This window comes from Talpa occidentalis, unplaced genomic scaffold, assembly GCF_014898055.3.
Source record: "Talpa occidentalis isolate TD23 unplaced genomic scaffold, MPIMG_talOcc4v2.1 talOcc4.7, whole genome shotgun sequence".
Taxonomy (NCBI): Eukaryota; Metazoa; Chordata; class Mammalia; order Eulipotyphla; family Talpidae; genus Talpa; species Talpa occidentalis.
Window position 1 is genome coordinate 14,333,680 of NW_023605083.1, and position 23,202 is coordinate 14,356,881.

Sequence of the window (23,202 nt, forward strand, 5' to 3'; positions counted from 1 at the left end):
ACCAAACGAAAGAGCACCAAAATATATCAGACAACTGTTGTCCTCTCTGAAAACAGACATCAGAGAAAACACATATGTAGTGGAAGACTTCAACACACCACTATCAACAATGGATAGATCAACAAGACAAAAAATAAGTAAAGAAACTAAAGCTCTAAATAAGGACCTAGAGCATTTGGGCTTAACAGACATCTATAGAACACTAAACCCAAAAAAAACGGAGTACACATTTTTCTCAAGCGCACACAGATCATTCTCCAGGATCGATCACATACTGGGGCACAAGACAAACATCAACAGATACACCAAGATTGAAATCATACCAACCATCTTTTCTGACCACGAAGGCATCAAACTAGAAATAAATCATAAAAAGAAGGCAAGGTACTATCCTACCTCATGGAGATTAAAAGCCACACTACTGGAAGACCACTGGACTAACGAGGAGATCAAAGAAGAAATTAAAAAATTCTTTGAATTGAATGACAAGGAGGACACCAATATCCTAAATGTATGGGATGCAGCAAAAGCAGTAATAAGAGGAAAATATATAGCAATAGAAGCTCACATCAAAAAACAAGAAAGAACTCAAAGAAACAACCTAATCTCGAAGCTCAAAGATCTAGAAAAAGAACAACAAAAAAACCCCAGAACCAGTAGAAGAAAAGAAATAATAAAAACCAAAGCAGAAATAAATGAAATTGAAACTAAAAAAACAATCCAAAAGATCAATGAAACCAAGAGCTGGTTCTTTGAAAAAATAAATAAAATAGACAAACCCCTAGCCAGGCTCACAAAGGAAAAAAGGGAGAAAGCACAAATACACAGAATAATAAATGAAAGAGGAGAAATCATAACGGACACAGCAGAAATCAAAAGAATAATCAGTAACTACTATGAACAGTTATATGGAAACAAGTTCAACAATCTAGAGGAGATGGACAAATTCCTACAACTCTACAATCACCCAAAGCTAGATAAAGAAGAAATAGAACACCTAAACAGACCAATTACAAGCAGCGAAATTGAAATGGTAATTAAAAACCTCCCCAAAAACAAAAGCCCAGGGCCTGATGGATTTACAAATGAATTCTACCAAACATTCAGAGACGAATTAGTGCCTATCCTTCATAAACTCTTCCAAAAAATTGAGAAGGAAGGGACAATACCAAACACGTTCTATGAAGCCAATATTACACTAATACCAAAACCGAATAAGGACAACACAAAAAAGGAAAACTATAGGCCAATCTCCCTAATGAACACTGATGCAAAAGTCCTCAATAAAATTTTAGCTATCAGAATCCAACAATGTATCCATAAGATAATTCACCACGACCAAGTTGGATTCATTCCAGGGGCACAAGGATGGTTTAACATCCGAAAATCAATCAACGTTATCCAACACATCAACAAAAAGAAATATAAAAACCATATGATAATATCAATAGATGCTGAGAAAGCTTTCGACAAAGTGCAACACCCATTCATGATAAAAGCCCTTGAAATTCTGGGGATACAAGGAACATACCTCAACATCATAAAGGCCATCTATGACAAGCCAACAGCCAGTATCATTCTCAATGGTGAAAAGCTGAAAGCAATTCCATTAAGATCTGGAACAAGACAAGGATGTCCACTCTCACCACTGCTTTTCAATATAATACTGGAAGTCCTAGCCAGAGCAATAAGACAAGAGAAAGACATCCAAGGAATCCAAATAGGAAAAGAAGAAGTCAAACTATCACTATTTGCAGATGATATGATAATATACATAGAGAACCCAAAATCTCCACAGAAAAACTAATTCAACTCATCAATCAATTCAGTAAAGTGGCAGGATACAAAATCAACACGCAAAAGTCAGTAGCCTTCCTATACACAAACAATAAATCTGAAGAAGAAGAAATCAAAAAAACCACCCCTTTTATTATCGAAACAAAAAAAATCAAATATTTGGGAATAAATCTAACAAAAGAGGTAAAGGACCTATACAAAGAAAACTATAAAACACTGTTAAAAGAAATAGAAGAAGACACAAAGAAATGGAAAGACATCCCCTGCTCATGGATTGGAAGAATAAACATTATTAAAATGGCCATCCTACCAAAAGCAATATACAGATTCAATGCTATTCCAATCAAAATCTCAATGGCATTCTTCAAAGAAATAGAACAATTATTGATGAAATTCATATGGAATCACCAAAAACCCCGAATAGCCAAAGCTCTACTGAAAAAAAAAGAAAGGAAATGGAGGCATCACACTCCAGACTTCAAACTATACTACAAAGCCATAATCATCAAAACTGCATGGTATTGGAACAAGAACAGACATACAGACCAATGGAATCGAATAGAAAATCCAGAAATAAACCCACAGATTTATGGTCAACTAATCTTTGACAAAGGAGCAAAGACTATGCATTGGAGCAAAGAAAGTTTGTTCAATAAATGGTGCTGGGAAAACTGGGTCGCTACATGCAAAAGAATGAAGCTTGACCACTACCTCACACCATACACAAAAATCAACTCAAAATGGATTAAAGAACTAGACATAAGACCTGAAACCATAAAATACATAGAAGGAAATATAGGCGAAACACTACGGGATTTGCACATCAAAGACATCTTTACAGACACATCACCCAAAGCAGTGATAGTGAAGAGAAAGATAAACAGCTGGGACTACATCAAATTAAAAAGCTTCTGCACAGCAAAAGAGACAATAACAAAAACAAAGAGAAACCCCACCAACTGGGAGAACATTTTTGCACCCAACACTAATGATAAAGGACTGATCACAAAAATCTGCAAAGAGCTGATGAGACTCAGCAACAACAAAGAAAATAATCCAGTCAAAAAATGGGCAGAAGAGCTAAAAAGAAACTTCTCTGAAGAGGAAATGCAAATGGCCAACAGACATATGAAAAAATGTTCAACATCACTTGTAATCAGGGAAATGCAAATCAAAACTACCATGAGATACCATCTCACACCAGTGAGAATGGCACATATTAAAAAAACTAGCAACAACAAATGTTGGCGAGGATGTGGAGAAAAAGGAACTCTTGTGCACTGTTGGTGGGAGTGCAAACTGGTCCAACCACTATGGAGAGCTGTGTGGAGATTTCTGGACCTACTAAACATAGAGCTTCCATATGATCCAGCAATTCCACTCCTAGGTATTTACCCAAAGGACACAGAAACATCAATTCCAAAGAGCACCTGCACTCCTATGTTTATAGCAGCACTGTTTACAATAGCTAAGCTTTGGAAACAACCCAAATGCCCAAAAATAGATGACTGGATCAAGAAGATGTGGTACATATATACCATGGAATATTACTCAGCATTCAAAAAAGATAAACACATGCAATTTGCAGCAACATGGATGGCACTGGAAGGGATCATGCTCAGCGAAATAAGCCAAAAAGAAAAAGAAAAATACCGGATGGTCTCACTCATAGCAGGAATCTAGAAAACTTCAATAAGGGACCAGGAAAATGAATATAAGAAAGTGAAAATCAAAATCAACAAAAAACTATGAACCAGAGACACTTTTGGGGGGTGGGGGGCGGGAGGGGAAGGATTGGGGTCAGAATGGGGCGTTTGCAATTGTATGGGGGAATATAAAAATAAAATTTAATATTTAAAAAAAAAAAAAAAAAAAAAAAGAAAGGAACATAATTTATGAAAGACAACGAGCCCAATGAAGAAAAAGATCAAAACTCAAGGAACAGAGGGAATTCTTCATGAAAGTTCCAGATTATAATATGCTTTTAATACTAAGGATGTTCAGTAAAACCAGAAATCAAATATGAGATGGAAATTGTGAGACTGCATGTCTATCAGATCATAAGTAGAAAAGCAAAAAGAGGGAACCAGCAATTTTACAGATTGGATCTGTAAAGCATCTCTGCTTGCTCCAAAACCCCCATTTCAGTGAAAATAAAAGAATAAAAATGAAAGGCAGAGAAGATGAGTCACCAACAGATGCCAAAAGCAACTCTAGAAAATATAAAGCAAAAGCTATCTGAATCTTTAGAGTGAAAAAGAAAGCAGTAGGTATTTCGATGTAGGGTATGGGGTGCTTGTGTATCAAATAAAATCATGTCTTGACATTGGCATTTCAGGGAGTTTTACTTTTCGCCACTAGAGGGAGGTGTTGGCCTTAATTTTTTTTCTTAATGAGGTTTGTGAACTGACATCACAGGAAACCCACATTGTGCTGTTATAAAATTAATTTTCTTTCTTTCCAAATCTACCAGGAACAGCCCAAAAAATATGATTCTTTATATGTACTCATATAAATATTTCTCAAGTCCAAAACATGGTTCTAATTCCAGAGATGTACAGAAGTATAGTTAGAAATGTGACAGAGCTAAAATATTTCTTTTTCTTAACTTGTCAAATATCAATATAGCTAGTTACAACCTTAATCTGGTACATAATTATCTCCTGAGACAGCCAGAACAAGATCCTCCTAATTTCCAAAGCCAGCACTGCTGCTGAATATAAATTGTTACTAACCTTCTGCAACACCTATTGTAATTATAAATCCATAAGCATGGAGACCAAAAATTATACATCTCGCCATTTATACAGCTACTCACTTGTATATTGGCTCAAAGATATGGAAAGGAATACTAGTGAATCCTTTTTAATTAGAGCAAAAGCTTGAAGGAAATAAAATATCCATCAAGAAGCAATTCCTTAAATATGTTTAGAACTTAAGCATGACAGAATGAATACCATGCAAATACCACAAGAATGATATATGGGCATCAAAAGATAAGACTCCAAATAGTATTGAGGCATACAATTTCATTTATGTATTTATAATAATATATTTTATATATCCTTAGGAAATAAGTATGATTGGAGAAGGCAAGACTTTCATTTCATGCTTTTAAATTTCCCTAAATTAAGGGTATTTTTACAGTGAGAAAAATATATAGCAATTTTATAAACCGAACAATGTATTTCCAGTTCAGAAAAAAACAAGTTTGAAAAGACAGGTAGTGCCAAGTCTCTTCCTATGCACCAGTGGGCAGTTTTCCAGAAAGTCAAAAAGAAATATTCCTTGCTGTGCTATATCACGTAAGACAAACTTTGTGAACACTTTCTTTTCAGGTAACTTTCTCCACACTGTTCCTAGATCACAATGTGTTCATCAAGTCAACCTGTGACGTGGTGCACCCCAATTCCTACCAGCTTCCTTATCAGCCTGCCAATGACTAAATCAGATCTGTTGCCTTCCTTTATTGCCCCCCCACCCCAACTCTTCTCTTTCATTTATTGCATTCTTTGCAATTTACATTTCCCACATTCTTTGTCATCACTAATTCCCCCAAAACCTTAATCATGAGAAACATACGCCAAATTTAGTCAATAAATGAAGAAAGGATTGTTTTATTCCCTGGCTGAGTCACAAAATTTTGTAAATGAAATAAATATTAAAAAAAAAAAACCACTGAAATGAACTGGAAAAATGACCTTACTGGTTTACTGGTTTAAATGGCTTACTGGTTTAAAAACAAAGCTTTACCAAAGCCCATCCCACACCATTTAAAATAGAAAAACTTAGAGTAAATAAGTATCATCAAAATTCACAATGCTATGCAGGAATTAAAAAAACAAACAAATATTCATTTTAAATAAAAAATTGAAATAGAGATAAAAAATTAAAGAACACTGTCTTCATGCTCAACATAGAGACTGTATTCTAAATTTACCATAGCTTTGATTTGTTTTGGAATTTCAAATTATGCTGAAGACAGACATGAAATTTTTATTTCTAAAAAGAGGACATACATTTAAAAAATGGGAAAGTATCTTAAAATGAGGGAATTTTTGAGGTGACTACTAAGAATTCCTATTAATATTCCAGAAACGTATATGTCTATTTAGAGCTTCAATTACGGGAAACAAAGGGAACATGGCATAAAATTGAGACTTTCTTTTAATAGTGGGTCTGAATTCTAAAGCCCAGATGAGGGAAATATTATACCAGCTTTGTTTGTTAAAGACGACATTTCACTAAAAGGTTTTTTGTTTTTTTTTAACTAATTTTACAACTACACAAAGAGAACACTATATGATACTAACACCTAATTATAGGATGGAAACCTAAACCCATCAACAGTCAATAGAGAATTTCACTCTATTCCTCAAGTTGTTTATAAAAAAGAGTTTATGTATATATATATATATATATATATATATATACACACACGCACATATATGCATACATATATATACACACATATGGCTTCTTAAACTTGCTTTTATACAAGGAAGAGCAGTTTTGTTAATATAAAAAGGACAAGAAACAGTTCTAAACATTTCAGCTACAAAATACAATAAAATTGATCTTACAAAAGATGTCATTAACTGAGAATTTTATATCCCTTATTTCTCTACACATAATAAAGACTGAAACAAAAGTTTAAATTCTTTTACTATTATATAATATAAAGTATGGAATAGCTACTCACATTTCATCTGAGAGCTACAGGATTGACCAGAAAACTACCAAAATGACATCATCCACACATTTAAATACAGGTCTCAGAACCTTATCTTACAAGGTTCAGACTTCCAAGCAGAGGTACTGGAGACTTTTGAGTGCTTAGAAATGAAGAGATTGTCTTCATTTACTAACATGTGCCTGTTTGTTATAGCATAATTATCAACAACAGCTCAAATGTCATCTTCTCTCTGATGACTTCTCCAATTCCCCAGTTGTTCAATTTCTCTTTCATGGTCTCATACAATTTTGTTCCAAATTTTATTGTAACAATACTGGTTTCCCTTGCTATCCAAAAAATAGGACGTTCCTACTTGGTATGATTTGGTAGGTTAATATTGGGTCTCGGAATGCTCAAAAAAATTTCCACATAAATTAACAGTAATAGCATTTCCAGATCCCAAATATAATCTGCTAAATAATACAAAATAGGAACAATCTACTTTCAGATAGCAGAAGAAACCAGTATGTTTCTTCTCTTTATATGTCTATGTTAAAAGATCATCCAGGACAGAAATCATATCTTAATCAAATTTATATCCTTGGCACACACAGCAGAAACTCAGTTAAGAAGTTAGGGAAGAAAGGAAAGGAGGGGAAGAGAGAAGAGAACTAAACAAGTTACAAACAGATACACAAACTACATAAATTACAAACAGATGCTAACAATACAATGCAATCTAAAGAGTGACTGCAATGACCTTCCAGATTCTAGAGAAGTGCTGAGAAGAAAAGCATTGCCCAAAAGCAAAGGTTAGGGGCCTCCCGGTGGCGCAGCGGTTGAGCGCTGGGTTGCGAAGCTGCCCGCGGCCTCTATGGCACCAGTTCGATCCCCAGCTGCTCCCCGGCCACTGGAGGAGGGTCCCACATGGCGCGCAGACCTCTCCTGCCACCCGCTACTCCCCTCAGCAGTGTACCTTGGTCCTTCTGCCTGCTCTGCTCCCTGCTCTGGCTCTGGTGAATTCTCTCACCCTCCCGCACTCCTGACTGTACCCAATGCATGTACAAACAAACAAACAAATAAATAAATAAAACATGCCTTTATAAAAATAAATAAATAAATAAATAAATAAAAGCAAAGGTTAGGGTAAGTGGTGATTTCCTTGGTATTTTGTAGACTTACATAGATACCAAATTTTGGAAATTCAGTATTTCCAAATTTCATTGCCATCTTTCCCTCTTAAGGAAATAAGGTACCTCCTGTTCTCTGAATGTTTTTTGACATTTGTCTGGTTTAGTATCAAGGTGATATGTTTGAAAATATTCCCTTTTCAATCTTTTGCAAAGCACTGAGAAGGACAGGTACTAGTTCCTCTTAAAAGGTCTGGTAGAACTCACTATTAAAACCATCTGGTCCTGGGCTTTTGTTTTGGAGGAGACTTTTTTGACTACTGTTTCAATCTTCTTACTTATAACTGGTCAGTTCAGGTTTTCTATTTCTTGTTGATTTAGTCACACATGTAGTCTGTTTCTAAGAATTCATCCATTTCAGTTGTATATTTCTAGGAATTTGTCTATCTCATCTTAGTTATTCACCTTACTGGCACATACATGTTCCTAGTAATCTCTTGTGAGCTTCCAAATTTCTGAGATGTGTGTTGTAACTTCTTTTTTGTTTCTAATTGAGTTCTCACTCAAAGCTAGAGCTTTGTCTATTTTATTTATTTTTTTCAAGAACCAGCTTCTCATTTCATTAATATTTTGGACTCTTTTTTAATTTCTAATTCATTTATTTTTGCCCTAATTTTTATTATTCCCTTCCTTTTCTGGCTTTTGGCTTTGTTCATTATTCTTTTTTCTGGCTCCTTACAGTGAGAGACAACATTATTTATTTGAGTTCTTTCTTGTTTCATGATATGGGCCTCTACTGCTATATACTTCCCTGTCCTGCTTTTGCTGTCACATAGGTTCTGTTAGGTTCTGTTCTCAGTTTCATTTGTATTAAGGTATTTTTAATTTTCTTCTCTGATTTCCTCATTAACCCAATACTCATTCAATAGTGTGTTGTTCAGTCTCTACATATTAGGATTTTTCCCTGCTTTCTTTTTGTGGTTGATTTCTCACTTGATACCACTGTCTTCACAGAAGATGCTTGATAGAATTTCATTAGTCATGAATTCATTGATACCTCTTTTATAACCAATATTTGGCCTATTTTGGAGACTATCCCACATGCTCTTGAGAAGAATATGTTTTCAGCTTTTTTGTGGTGGAGTGCCCTATAAATGTCTATTATGTCCATGTGCTCTCATTCTTTGATTAAGGCAATTGTTGCCTGGTTTGTTTTCTGTCTGGTTGATCTATCCATTGACGAAAGCCGGGTGCTAAAGTCCCCAACCACTTTCATGTCATTGCCAATGTCTGTTTTCAGAGTTCATAATTGTCATATATTTTGATGTTCCTTCATTTGGTAGGTATATATTGATGAGTGTTATGCCTTCCTGATATATTGTTCTCTTAATCATTATGTATTATTCCCATAATAGTTATATATAGTGTCCAACCATGTTTCTTGTTTATTTTTAAGTTGGAAACCTATTTAATCTGATCTAAGTATGACTGTCCCTGTTCTTTTTAGGGTATGATTTGCTTCTAGATTGTTTTCCAACACTTTACTTTGAGCCTATTTTTCTCTGGTGCTCAGATGCATTTCCTGGAAACAACAGAAAGTTAGGCTTGTTTGTTTGTTTGTGCCTTTTGGTTGGTGAATTCAATCCATTTACATTTAGGATAATTACTCACAAATGAAGAGTCTGTTGTTGCTATTTAGTCCCCAGTTTCTGATTCTACTTTCTTGTTCAATTTTTTGTGGCTGTCCTTGTCTTCAATTTTGATATGAAAGCACCTCTCAACATTTCTTGTAGGGGTCTAGTGTTTGCACACTCCTTTAGCTTCTGTTTATCTATGAAGGTCTTTATTTCTCCCTCATATATGAAAGAGAGTCTTGCAGGATATTCTTGGCTGGCAGTTTTTATCTTTAGATATTTTTATCACATCATTTCATTCTCTACTTACCCACAGAGTTTCTTCAGAGAAGTCAGATGTCAGATTGATCTGAGTTACTTTATAGGTTATCTGTTTCTGGCCCCTAGCCAACTTCCATACTTTTTCTTAATCTTGAACTCTTGGAAATTTTACCACTTTGTGTCATGGTTTAGGTCTCATTACATTTAGGTAACCTGATGTTTGGGCTTTCTGTTTGTTTTCTTTTTTTTTCCAACTTAGTTCCTTCTATGGGTTTGGGAAGATTTCTTCTATTATTTCTTTGAATTAGTTCTCTGTTCCCTTCTCTCTCTCTTCTCCTTCCTGGAATACCTGTTACTCTTACATTACCTTTCCTCATGGAGTCTGATAAAGCTTGAAGTGTTTCTCTATTTTCTTCTTCAGATTTCTCTTTTCTGTCCACCTGAATTTTTGTGTATTACCAACTTCAAAGTCACTGATTTGATCTTCCCTTTGGTCTAGTCTACCTCCACATCTTTTCTTCAGAATTTTTTATCTCCTCTATTGATCATTTTTACATCAGTTTATTGATCATTTTTACATCAGTTTACATTTTATTGACCATTTTATATCAGTTTCTAACTTCTGTTCATTAACTTTATTTCTCAGGGCATTCATTTGTTTTTCTGAGTTTTCTAGTATATTTTTGATCAGGTTTTCTGTGTTTTCCATTTCCTTGAATTCTTTATCATGGCAATATTGAACTCTGTATCTTATAGAAAAAAAGATCTTCCATGTCTTTCTGGTTTAATTCTGAAGATTTATTCTCTCTGTGTGGGCAGACTATTCCCTTGAAGACTTAAGTTGTCATATGCTGTAATTTTTCATGTGCCCATTTTGAATTTTTCCAGTTTGCCATTTTTTCCAAAATATCTTAAGGATATAAAACTTCCCCTTTTCCAGCAAATGTTGCTGTGGGGAGTATTGCTGAAGTTGTTTTTAGCTATTCCTGGCTTGCATTTTTAGTACCTTTTATTTTGGAGGTAAGTGATTTAGGCTTCTGATTCACAGAGTGGGAGGAGAGCCTGGATGGGCCCAGTCACTGGTGAAAGTGGTGTGCGGAGGATGGTTTTTATTTGTGGCACAGCTGATAGCCCTCCTTTCTAGGATTCCAGACCTGCATCTTTTTAGTCTGTAGGCTGTAATTTTTCATCTGCCCATTTTGAAGCTTTCCAGTTTGCCATTCTTTCAAAAATATCTTAAGGATATAGAACTTCCCTGTCAGCTGTATTGTCAGCTCAGGATCATCACCAATTGAGAAGGGATCTGGGAGGGCAAGACCCATCCAAAGCCCTGTCCTTTTCACTGAGTATTCAGCCCACCTGGCACACCCCAGTTCCTCCACACTATCTCCCCTCAGTTAAGGATGTACCTCCATAGTAATCAGCTTTCCCCTCTCCAGGGCTGCAAGCCAAACATGGGAGGACAGCTCCAATATTTGTATGGCAGGCACCGGCCCTAGCCATTCTCCAGGCACCTCTCTTAGTCTCTTTTTGTTGAACAGAGTTGAATTTACTCAGAGTCAACTTCTGGCACAGTCATCACTGATGTCCAATGTCCAAGAGGTGCCCTAGTTTTGCCCTAAGTCACCAGACCCTCTAGGCCACATGCCTCTCTGGACCACATTCAATTAATGTCCCAAGAGTAAAGCAGGGAATCTCCTCTGATGCCATCATCTGTCTCCTCTCATCCCATAATATTTCTTTATGCTATTAAAGACTGCTAGAGATCTCACATTTTAAGTTGAAAAATATAATAAGTTTGAAAAAATGCAATACTAAATGTATATATATGCTTCTCAAAATCACGTAATTTATGCAATGAGAGTCACCCAATTCTAACTGTAATGAATGTATTAGTAACAGTGTCCACACTGTCATATAGCTACAAATAAGACATGGCCTTCAGAAGTCAAAGGTTAGGAATTATTTTCACATTGAATAAGTTAATCAAGTATTACATTAATGTAATCTTTAATAGGATAAGCTTTAAAATGATATGCTTAAGGAATTGAATTATTGTTTTTAAATACCTGTACTATAAATTGTAACTCTCTTCTTTCTGCTTCCCATTGTTCTGCTTGTAATCTAAACTCCTCCAATGCTGTCTCCCTGATATGGGATTCCATCTCATTCTTCTCCTGTTGATGATTTTCCACCATCTCCTTCATATGAATAAAATCTTGATTTACTGTCAGATTAATAAAAGTTATCCTTCTTCCTTCATCCCCAGTTTAAATGTACAAAGGGCTCTCCACACTTATCAACTGCTAAAATTCATTAGATTTTATGTTAAATTCATTAATAGAACTATTATTTTTTATCATAATGAGTTATGGTTACTGATTTAATGTAAGCAGTATTTTTATTACATATATATGGGCATATATTTAACCCAATTTTTCAAAATATTTAACTTCAGAGGTTTGAACAAATGCATTATATAATAGAGACAAAAACAAAGATGATTTAATGGAAAATATATGTAAATCTATATTAAAGTAGATGATATGGAAATCTCTAATTACCTATAAACACACTATCTGAATTGTCCCTGAAAATTTATATATAAATTGACAGAGAATACTGGGGAGAAGGAAGAAGTTTTGTACAACATATCAAAATAAAGAAATTCTAGAATGTTAAAATTTTTTAAAGTAAAAAAAAAAATTAGGCTTAGATGTAACTAATTTTTAGCTCTAGAGACAAATATGTACAATAGGCATTTATTTTTTAATTTTCCTAATCTAATTTGGTTCAGAACCTTGAAAATATAAAATGAAGGTTCCCACAGAAGCCCAATTTTCTAACCAATAGGTTTGAAAACTTAGTCCCCATTGATACAAAGAGAAAGATTCTGTGGTTAAGAGAGGTAGAGCTTCCCACTCATATAATAATACCATGGATCTGCATGATAAAGATAACCCTCAGAACTTTCACTAGTGCAAAGCTATCATGAAGAGCCTTAAGGATTTTTTCCTTTAGGGCAAAATATTGACTTCTATTCAGCCCCAAATTCTCCAAATTTGCAGATCGGTTCAAAGGCAATAATGCAAAATCAGAGTAGAATTCTCCTACCAAACAACTGTTCAAGATCATTTATCTTGAGGTGCTGGTTAACTGTGTAGGAAAAGCTGTTATGATTACCTTCTTTCCCTATAGCTCTAAGACATTTTATGTGGGATAGATTATATAAAGCCACCCAGTGACTTGTAATACAAGTCACCATCTAAACTTCCTGACTCCAACACTAATAGAGCCCTTGTGCACATATGAGGTACTCTCTTAAGGTCTAGGAATACAACAATAAAGAAAAGGGACAAACTATGACTACTGATGTAAAGAAAATCAAAAGGAGACTTGCTGACAATGTCTTGGGACATTCAAACCAAAACTTTTGAACTTAGTAAGTAAGTGTTTTTTTTGGTAAAGTTGTTTTTTAGGAAACACTATTTCCAAAATGCCAAAAAGTTATTTATCACAGTAGCAAATTTAGAGCATTTTCACCTTTTTTGTTTTAATTTATATTTCAGAAAATGGGAAATGTAAATGATTCAAAATCTATCTTCTAACTGACTGGCATATTCAATCTTAAATCATACTTTTGAGAGTAAATAAGAAGAGAAAATACTCCTATTATAAACTAAGTTGTTTATAATAATTTCAGTAAAAAGTCAGCAAATTTTTTTATGTATTATATCTAGACAGAATGTGCTCTATGCCTAGATAATAAACAGAATATCTATATCTATAGCCAATCATTAACATTTTTCTATATTTATTATATTTTAGACCAAATCTAAAGTGCTTAATGCTAAAATTCCAAATTTTCACGCTACTGGACCAAAAGGGTTGTAAGTTCTTCTTTATAATATGTCCATTTAAGTGTTTGATTTTAAAATCATAGACCCTAAACTGTCATGCACAAAAGAAACGGGATGTCTATGAATACACCTCTAAAGCATATTACCAAAGAAATGAATAAAAATGTCCCTAAAAAGAAGAAAGAGAGGAAAATAGGGAAAGAGGGTGGGTGAAAGAAGAAGGAAAGAAAGAAGGAAATCTATTTTCTGCTTTCTAATAGTTATTTTCCTTCCCAAAGATAACTTCAGAGTGTACAGCACATATAAATGAAAATTATATTATAAATAGCAAAATGCTTTTATAAAAATATTTTACCTGTAGAGTTTTCTCTAGCCTGCTTTTTTCTCTCATAAGTAAATCATAGTCTCGCTTGCAATTTTGAATTATATTGTCTCTTTCCTCCAAGTCACATTCAAATCTTCTGCATTCTTCTTTCCACTTTTGCTGAGAAGTCTGGAATGCTTTCTCAATCTCATTTGCCTTTCCTTGAAGTTCTGTATTCTGGGCTATTAAAAATATTTGTAAAAATAGGTATATATACAACCATAAAAATGAAATCACTTGGAGTCCCAAAATGTAGGCAATGGAGCTGATTCCACTTACAGCATGATCTTAGGATAAAACGTTTAATCTCTCCCTTCATGCCAGTAAAATCTTGAAAAACTTACTGTCCCAGAACCAATCTATGATATAATTTCTCAATCTCTTTGTTCCCTCCAGACAAATGTGATTTTTTTTAAGTTTTTTATTTATTTATACAAGAACCGGGGTACAGGTCAGATGCGCGGGAGGGTGAGAGGATTCACCAGAGACAGAGTGGGGAACAGAACAGGCAGACTGACTGAAGCACACTGTTGAGGGGAGCAGCGGGTGAGGCAGGAGAGGTCTACTGCGCCATGTGGGAATCTCCCTGGCCGGCCAAGAATCGAACCTGCACTGCAGAAGCTGCAGACAGCTTCACAGCACAGCGCTTAACACACTGTGCCACCAGGGGAGCCCCAGACAAATGTGATTTTGTCATGAAATGGTATGACATATTCCCAGGCACATATCCAAATATAAGCATACTACTAGCACCAACAGCAACTTTACCACTTTTTTTCCTGTACAAGAAAACAATCAGAGTATGACAAGATAGCAACAGAGTGAAGATGCCAGACTAGCTTCCTCCACATAGTCAAAAAATTACAACAAAACAAAGACAACAACCACTGAAGATAAATAAGTATTATTGCATATATCAGGAGCAATGGTGAGGCAAAAAGGGATAAGAAAAATGGCAATTAAACTGTTTTTAGCGCAATACCACAGCAAAATAGCCCATGAGAGGGAGAGACAGTTGCTATATGGAGGCCCTCTGCTATTGTTAATTCACAGACATAAACCTACATCAGGGACTTTAAAAAATAGGCACTACACTGAAGAAAAGTACGCACAGAGTCAGTGTACAGGACAGATGGTACACACTGGAGAACTGTAAGAGAAACAGTGCAAAGTGATAATTACTGGCTTGAATCTGAGGTTATCAAACTAGAATAATTGGAGCCCAAACTGGAGGGAAGAGCCAGGTATGATTACCTATGTCCTCTCATAGAAGACAGTATTATTTGCAAGCCAGTTGTGATATATGAAAGCACTGCCTTATCAAACCTTTAAAAAAGAACCTATGCCCATTTGCTTTAATTATTTCTAAGGGAATACTACCTGATATGTATTATGATGTCAACATTATAGTAATACCCAAACCAGAAAAAGATAGCACAAAAAAAAATATATATAGGCCAATATCCATGATGAACAGTGGTATGAAAATCTTCAACAAAATGCTAGCATTTGAATTCAACACTACATTACAAAAATTACACATCATGATTAGTGGGATTTATACTAGAGATGCAAGGGTGGTTTCATATACATAAATCAATCAATATAATACATTAAATCAACAAAAGAGAAGATAAAATCATATAATGTCAAAAGATGCAGAGAATGGAGATGATAAGATTCAGCACCCGTTTATGATAAAATCTCTAAACTAGATGGGAATAGAAGGGATATACCTGGACATAATAAAGGTCATATATATATATAAATATATATGTATGTATTAAATACTACAGACTATATAATACTGAATAGTGGAAAGCTGAAAACTTCCCTTTAATATCAGTTACAAGACAAGGGTGCCCACTATCACTACTTCCGTAATTTAATATTAGAGGTTTTAGCTTAAGCAGTCTTATCTTAGAGCCATCTTAGCTTAGAAAACAACAGAAAATAAAAGGAATTCAGGTAGGAAAAAAATGAAACTGTCATTATTCACAGATGATACAATAATACCATATATATAGAAAATCACAAATACCCCACCAAAAAAGCTATTAGAAACAATAAATGAACGCAGCAAAGTGGCAGGTTACAAAATCAACATATAAAACTTTGTTGCATTTTTATATACAGCAAATGATAAGAAAAAGAAGAAAATAATTCCATGCACAATCAAAAAAGAATCAAATACCTAGAAATTAATCTAACCATGCTCAAAATGACTATTCTACCAAAAGCAATATACAAATTTCTTGCAATCCCCATCAAAATACCAACAATATTCTCCAAAGAAATTGAACACAAAACATTAATTTTTTTATGAAAGTCCTCAAAATAGCTAATGCAATCCTGAGGGAAAAGAGAAGAAATGGCAGCATCATATTACCTGACTTTTAAACTATACTAAAAAGCAACAGCATCTAAAAAGTATGATGCTGGAATAAAAACAGACATAAGGATTAATTGAACAGAACTGAAAACCCAGAAATAAATCCATGTATATATCAAAACACAATTTATGACAAAGAAGCCAGAACCATGCAGTGGAAAAAGGAGAGTCTCTTTAACAATGTTTCTGGTGCGTGAATAAAATTTACACACACAAAAAAATGGTCCTGGGAAAACTGGATGGCCATGTGTAAAAGAATAAAATTGTATCACTCTGAAACTCCATGCCCAAAGATAAATTCAAAATGGATTAAAGACTTAGATGTAAAACCTGCAACAATAAAATATCAGAAGAAAACAGTGGCAATACAATTTATGACATCAGTAATAAAAATATTTAATACAAGCCTGTATCAAAGGGGAAATATAAGCAAAAATAAACAATTGGGATTACCTCAAATAAAAGAGCTTTTACATAGTGAAAGAACAAAAGATAAGATTTAATCTTACTGATGGGTAAAAATATTTACACATTATACAATCCACAAAGGATTAAATGTAAGATATAGAAAAAAACTTATTCAATTTAACAATTAAAAAACCCAACTAAGGCTATTCAGAAGGCTTGCAGATACATCTTTACTTTTAATAAGGGAGATACAGGTCAAAAATCACAATTTGAGGGCCTTCCCCGTGGTGCAGCGGTTGAGCACTGGGTTGCAAAGCTGCCCGCAGCCTCTACAGGGCAGTTCGATCCCCAGCCACCGGGCGAGGGTCCCACATGGCGTGCAGACCTCTCCTGCGGCCCGCTGCTCTCCTCAGCAGTGTACTTCAGTCCTTCTGCCTGCTCTGCTCCCCGCTCTGGCTCTCGTGAATTCTCTCACCCTCCCACGCTTCTGACTGTACCCAGTGCTTGTGCAACAGGGTGGTCCCCAGGATTGCAACAGGGTGGTCCCCAGGAAAGGGGGAGGTTCCCTGCCCCACCCAAGGGAGGGTGGAGCTGAGCAGGAAGAGGAGAAGCTGGAGAAGAGACTAAAGAAGGAAGCAGGATGGAGCCAGGAGACCTGGAGGAGGCGCATGGAGCCTAGAGACACGTGAAGAAACTGCGCTTGTCTTTTGGTCGTGGACTGGGTGACACAGATGTGGGTGAGACCCGTGGGGAGGTGACAATGGCAGCTTTTATCTTGATGTTGATTTTGCTCTTTTCCTTCTGGGCTTGTCTGATTGTTTCTGACCCTTTGCTGTGGGTCCCCACTGGAAGGTGCTTTAGACTCATGGCAGGCCTTGGGGCCTTGCTCTGGGCCATTCCCATATGGATGGACTTTTACCCACGAGGGGACGGGTAACTTTTGGGTGCTTCACTTAGAAACTAGACTCTTTGCCTTACCTGTATTGTTTCCTAGTTTTATTAAAGTTCCTTCCCATTAAAGTCTCCTATGTTTTGTGTTGATGCGGCGGATGGCAGAACCCATTTAGAATAGGCAGGTTTGCAGGGTTTGGGCTGACCCTCTCCCTGTCCTATAACACTTGTATAAATAAATAAATAAATCTTTTTTAAAAAATCACAATTTGAAATAACATCTCACACCCATGGGGTGACCCAAATTAAAAAGTCCTCCAAAAACAAGTGCTAGTGAGGATGCAAAAAAAGAGGAATTCTAATACAATGTGATGGGGATGTAAACTGTACAGCCATTTAGGAAAGCAATCTGGATTTGCCACAAAAAACTAAAAATAGAAGTACTATATGAGCCAGCAATTCTGCTTTTGAGCATCTATCTGTAGAACATGAAACCACCAACAAAAAATTATATGCTCTACAATTTATTGAGCATTATTTACAATAGTTAGAACATGGAAAGAATCTAAGTGGCCACTGATAGAAGACTGAATTAAGAATATAGAGTGAGGGGCCTTCCTGGTGCCACAGAGGTTAAAGTCTCAGCGCTATCAAGCTATCACCAGCCCCTGAGGCATGAGTTCTATCCCCAGCCAGGATAAGTGCTCTAAAACGTGATTAACAAAATTTTGAGACCTTTTTCCACACCTGCAGAAAATTTTTAAAACTAATGTAAAGTAGGTACATGTTCACATAATTGCCAGAGACTTTACATATATCCACCAGTCTATGCATCAAAGGTCAGTGAGTCAATACTCTGACACAGTATGAAACGAGAATACAACAGTGAACAAAGATATAAATTGAGTCACAACCCTAAGCACCAGAAGAGATAGAAATAGTCTTACCACAGAGTTTTTCTTGGATTTTATGGGCCTCAGCTAATCTTTCTTCAGCAGCCCGTTTTCCAAGACCAGCTTCTTTTCTAGCAACAGCCAGGTCATACTCCAGACTTTGACGCAATGCCTCTCCTTTTTCAACTTCACATCGTAGCTTCGCAATCTGGCTTTCATAGCTTGTCAGCTAAAAACAGATTTCCAATACCATGAACCAATATTAAGCTGAGTCTCCAAACTAATGAGATCATTTACTCAAACATTTAAATTTCTTAGAGAAGCTTGTTACTATAATATTTATAAGACAAAAATTTATAAATTTATACTTTTTTGAAAGACTGGAAAGAAATCTCTAGTCTTACTCACCACATGACACTCATTAATTTTGTTATTTTAGAGAATTCATTAGAAAACAAAAAGAAAAACAAAAAAATTCTTGCATGAACTTTTTATAAAAATAAAAACACAAGCTTTAATCAGAAAGCCATATCTAAGAAATGAAAAAAAAAAAGCATAACACAGAGTAAGCACTTAAAAATTCATCTTTCCTTTCTTCTATTCTTTAAGTAAAATCAAAAAGCAAAGTGCATCAAAATATAGTTTGGTAAGTATTGTCAATATTATTTCTCCTGATTATAATATTATTGATTGAGCATAAAATAATTAAAGTGCCAATATTTCAGGGATTTTAATGAACTAATAACTAAACCTACTGCATCCAACACCCATCCATGAAGTGGCATGACAGAAGACAAGTCAGAGTGTGAACTAGGTAATTTATAAAGTCCTTTCCCACTCTAAAATTCATGATAATCAATGATTCATTGCTGCACCTCCCCCTGCAGTGACCTTTAGGGCTAACCATCCCTAGGTCCGGCTGGGCGACCAGCGCGCAGGGGGAGAACAGCAAAACCCCCTGAAGACATACCTGCTGCACCTCCCCCTGCAGTGACCTTTAGGAATGGCTTTCGCCACAAGGTCCCTAGGTCAGGCTGGGCGACCAGCTTGCAGGGGGAGAACAGCAAAACACCCTGAAGCAGGGGAAGTACAGCGAAGTTCCCTGAAAAGACAGAAGCTTATCAAAAGATAATGACCACCAGGAACCACTACAAGAATCCTAAATAACCTTATCCCGTCTTTCTAGAACTACAAACTTTAATCCCTTATTGTCTTTCTAAACTTCCTTCTTTCTTCTATAAAGGTCATTGCTTGTTAATTAAAAAATCATATGAAATCCTTAAAACAAGGCTGACTCAAATGAAACATTACTAAACCCTGTAATAATTAAAATATAGTATAGGTAAAAAAGTAGTTAATAAAAAATACGATTATATAGTTTAAAAACAAAACTAATGGTCTATCTACTTAGGAATGAGGCTGAGTCCAGATGTAGATCACCGCCCTGTTGGTGATAGGCTGAGCCCATGAGCAAGCTGATTTCATTGATATTCATTGTTCCTGTGCTTTTGGAAAACATATATATACTGGTCACAAACTCAAAGAAAATTACACTCAGATTTTCACTCTTGAAGTGTGTCTGTTTGTCATTTCTTTCACCGACGCCCTGACCACCCTGCACGCTTCTCTCAACCCTGAGGTGGCCTCATCGTCTACTGCTGTGCTGGTCCGCGGCAATTCATTAAATAATATTAAATACTTGCTATGCATCAAGTAGAGTGAAATAAAATATATAAAAATGAATATTATAGAGCACCTGTTCACAAGGAATTAAATGCTACAGAAAGGCATATGGGGTAAGTTTTATAAAAGAGATAAAAATGCTATGATAGTTCAGAGAGGCATCAAAACAGGAGAGGGAAGAGCACCAGGGACTATGGTGATGGTGCATGGGTGAATGGATGGTGGGAATTTTACAGGGACTACATCTGACAGGAGAAAGCAAACATTTACAAATATGAACAATGATGTAAAATATATTAAAAAAAATAAATTTTAAGAATAAATCTTAGTTCCCAGAGGGTAAATACTTCTGCCAGGTGACAAAAAAAATGATCCATTCTCATACATGCTACAACATGGTGGACCTAGCAAACATATGCCTAGTGAATTAAGCCAGGAACAGAAAGACAAATATTGTATGGTGCTGCCCACATGTGGTAAGTACATAGAATATGCAAATTCACAATACAGAAAGTAGATTAGAGGTTACCAGGACTGTGAATGATTAATGCTTAATGGGCAAATAGTTTCTGTTTGGAAGAAGGGAAAAAAATTAAAATAGATACTGGTGATGGTTGCACAGTACTTTAAATATAACTAAATATAACACTTTGAAATGATTAAATAGCAAATGTTAGTTTACATATTTTACCACAACAAAAATACTTTTAAGAAATCCATTAAATTGGAAACTGAGACTATTTTGGGTGGGGTGGCTGATCCTTATTACCATGGAAATAGAGAGGCAGGAAAGACGATGGAAACACGGAAATCCAGTGCTATAACTTGCAGTATATACATATCCACAGAGATCTAACAGAGGCGGTATCATTAAGGAATCAAACATTAAACAAATTGAAGTGTGGTCACTCCACCAAGGCAAACAAATGCTGGCAGAGGGGAAGGGGAACATGCGACACAAGTGGTAAATACCAACTTGTAGCCTTAGAATAAGAACTGCCACAGCTCTGCAAATTTCTCATAAACGTGTATTAAGGTATATTTCTTTGTATCTCACCTATGAAGAATGTTGGTACTATTTAGCCTTTCTATTAAATGTATGAGATACCAAATAACAAAAACCTATCAAAACCTGAGATAGAAAATTAAATAACTTTTCCAAGAACCCCACAACAATAAAATTTCAGGCAAAGTCATTTTCAACACATTTCGTGCCCATCAGCCAACACAGTGCCTTAGTATTCTGGATATCTAAAAAGGCAAATATATGGTCTTAATTAATTTTTTTTCTTAGTTTTATTCCCCCTGCCTTGCTTTGTAAAATATATCTGAGATTCGAAATTATCTCAGGGAAGAGAGATAATTTTCTCAAAGCAGGCCATTGTAATTGGTTCAGCTCGAAGTTTATATGATAATTCATTCTCATTATTTCATTTATTTGTTTCCATGATTTGACTCATATTAGGTAATGATGTTTTATTTAGCCATATAACTTCAAAATATTTTGATCAAATAAAAGAACAAATAGTGTTCTAAGAGAAATTTGATGACAATTATGAATCTATAGGAGAATATATTTAATAGATGAATGATTAATATCACACTAATATTCTCAAGTAAAATGTACATTTGATTTTTAAAATTACATTTTGGAGGTTTTAAGCAATTAGCCTATATTTAACAAATACCACTTTATATTCAATATGTATCATGATAACATAAGTGGAAGCAGTTACTTCAGTTACTTATAAATTATCTCAAATGCCACTGTAAATATAAATAAAACATATAGACATTTCTTGTTAATTTAACTGGAAACTACTGATCCTTAGATACCCTGAAAAAGACACTTTTCCAAGCATTTATTCAAAAACACAAGTAACTGAGGGCCTACCACATCCCAGTAAGTAATAGGACAGATAGAAAGTGTGGTCACTGCTTTCATCTCTCAGGGATCTTATATGGAGTTAAGCATAAAATAAATGTTTTCATTCTAAAGTATCTATAACAGCAATATGTGGGTGAACAAAGAAAAGAGTAATCAGTTTCAAACAAGGAGACTTGAAAAGATTTCCTAGCGTGAGAATTTAGCAAAAAAGGGAAGGAAAATACACTGTTTATTCTTAACTGTCAATAAATTCTTTTTTTAAATTTATTTATTATGCATACAAGAGCTGGGGTACAGGCCAGAGGCGTGGATGCGGGGTAAAGAGGATTCACCAGAGACAGAGTGGGGAACAGAACAGGCAGACTTAAGGAAATACACTGCTGAGGGGAACAGTGGGCTAGGCTGGAGAGGTCTGCTGCGCCATGTGGGTTGCTCTCTGGCCGGGGCTCAAACTCATGCTGCAGAAGCTGCAGACAGCTTCACAGGCTGCATGCTAACCCTTGTGCCACCAGGGAGGCTCAATAAATTCTGTCAGTTACAGTGCAAAGGTACTATACAAACTGTATTTTAATTATCATAAACCTTTGGGACCAGCATTTCACAATGAGAAACCAGTGATGCACAGGATAAAATAACTTGCCCAGTGTCACATATCTTATAAACAGAAGGGCCAGGAATGACTCTAGGTCTGTGTAACTCAAATTTTTTCACTATACTGGCCTGCCTAAGTTGAGCTTTAACAATGGATAAGATTTAAATAAAGAAAAAGAAAAAAGACAACACACAGAAGAAATATAAGGATATAATTTACGAATTATTTTAGAAAGGAAATAGAACTACTGTCCTTGGAATAAATACATACACACATACATTTATATACATGTACTAATTAAAAACAAATGCTATAGGGGTCTCCCTGGTGGCGCAGAGGTTAAGACTTAACCTATGGAGCTCTCTACAGCCACCGCTGCACAAATTCGATCCCCAGCCAGGGAGCAACCCACATGGTGCAGCAGACCTCTCCTAACTCACCTGCTGCTCAACAGTGTATTTCAGTCAGTCTGCCAGCTCTGTTCCCCACTCTGTCTCTGGTGAATCCTCTCACCCCTCACACCTCTGGTCTGTACCCCAGTTCTTGTATGCATAAATAAATAAATCTTTAAAAACAAATGCTTTAATGATATAACAAAACAAAAAGTATCTGTTAACTAATAAATTATACTGAGTAAAAATTTTATATTCATATCAACTATTTAAGAAAGATTTTTTTCCAGATTGTGATCATAAAGAAACCTACATAATAATTTCAAAAAAGTCCAATTTATA

General features: G+C 35.5%; 1 protein-coding gene across 7 annotated transcripts in view; it reads right to left on the reverse strand.

The window, feature by feature from the left end:
- The window catches only part of CCDC171 (coiled-coil domain containing 171), a 255,246-nt gene that overhangs the window by 220,321 nt on the left and 11,723 nt on the right, over window positions 1-23,202 (reverse strand). For all 7 annotated transcript variants that reach the window (XM_037495466.2, XM_037495468.2, XM_037495465.2 and 4 more), the window contains exons 5-7: window positions 18,360-18,534; window positions 13,713-13,903; window positions 11,567-11,698 (exon numbers count right to left, since the gene is read on the reverse strand). In XM_037495466.2, the coding sequence (XP_037351363.1) occupies window positions 11,567-11,698; window positions 13,713-13,903; window positions 18,360-18,534 (498 nt within the window). The remainder of the gene's footprint in view (window positions 1-11,566; window positions 11,699-13,712; window positions 13,904-18,359; window positions 18,535-23,202) is intronic.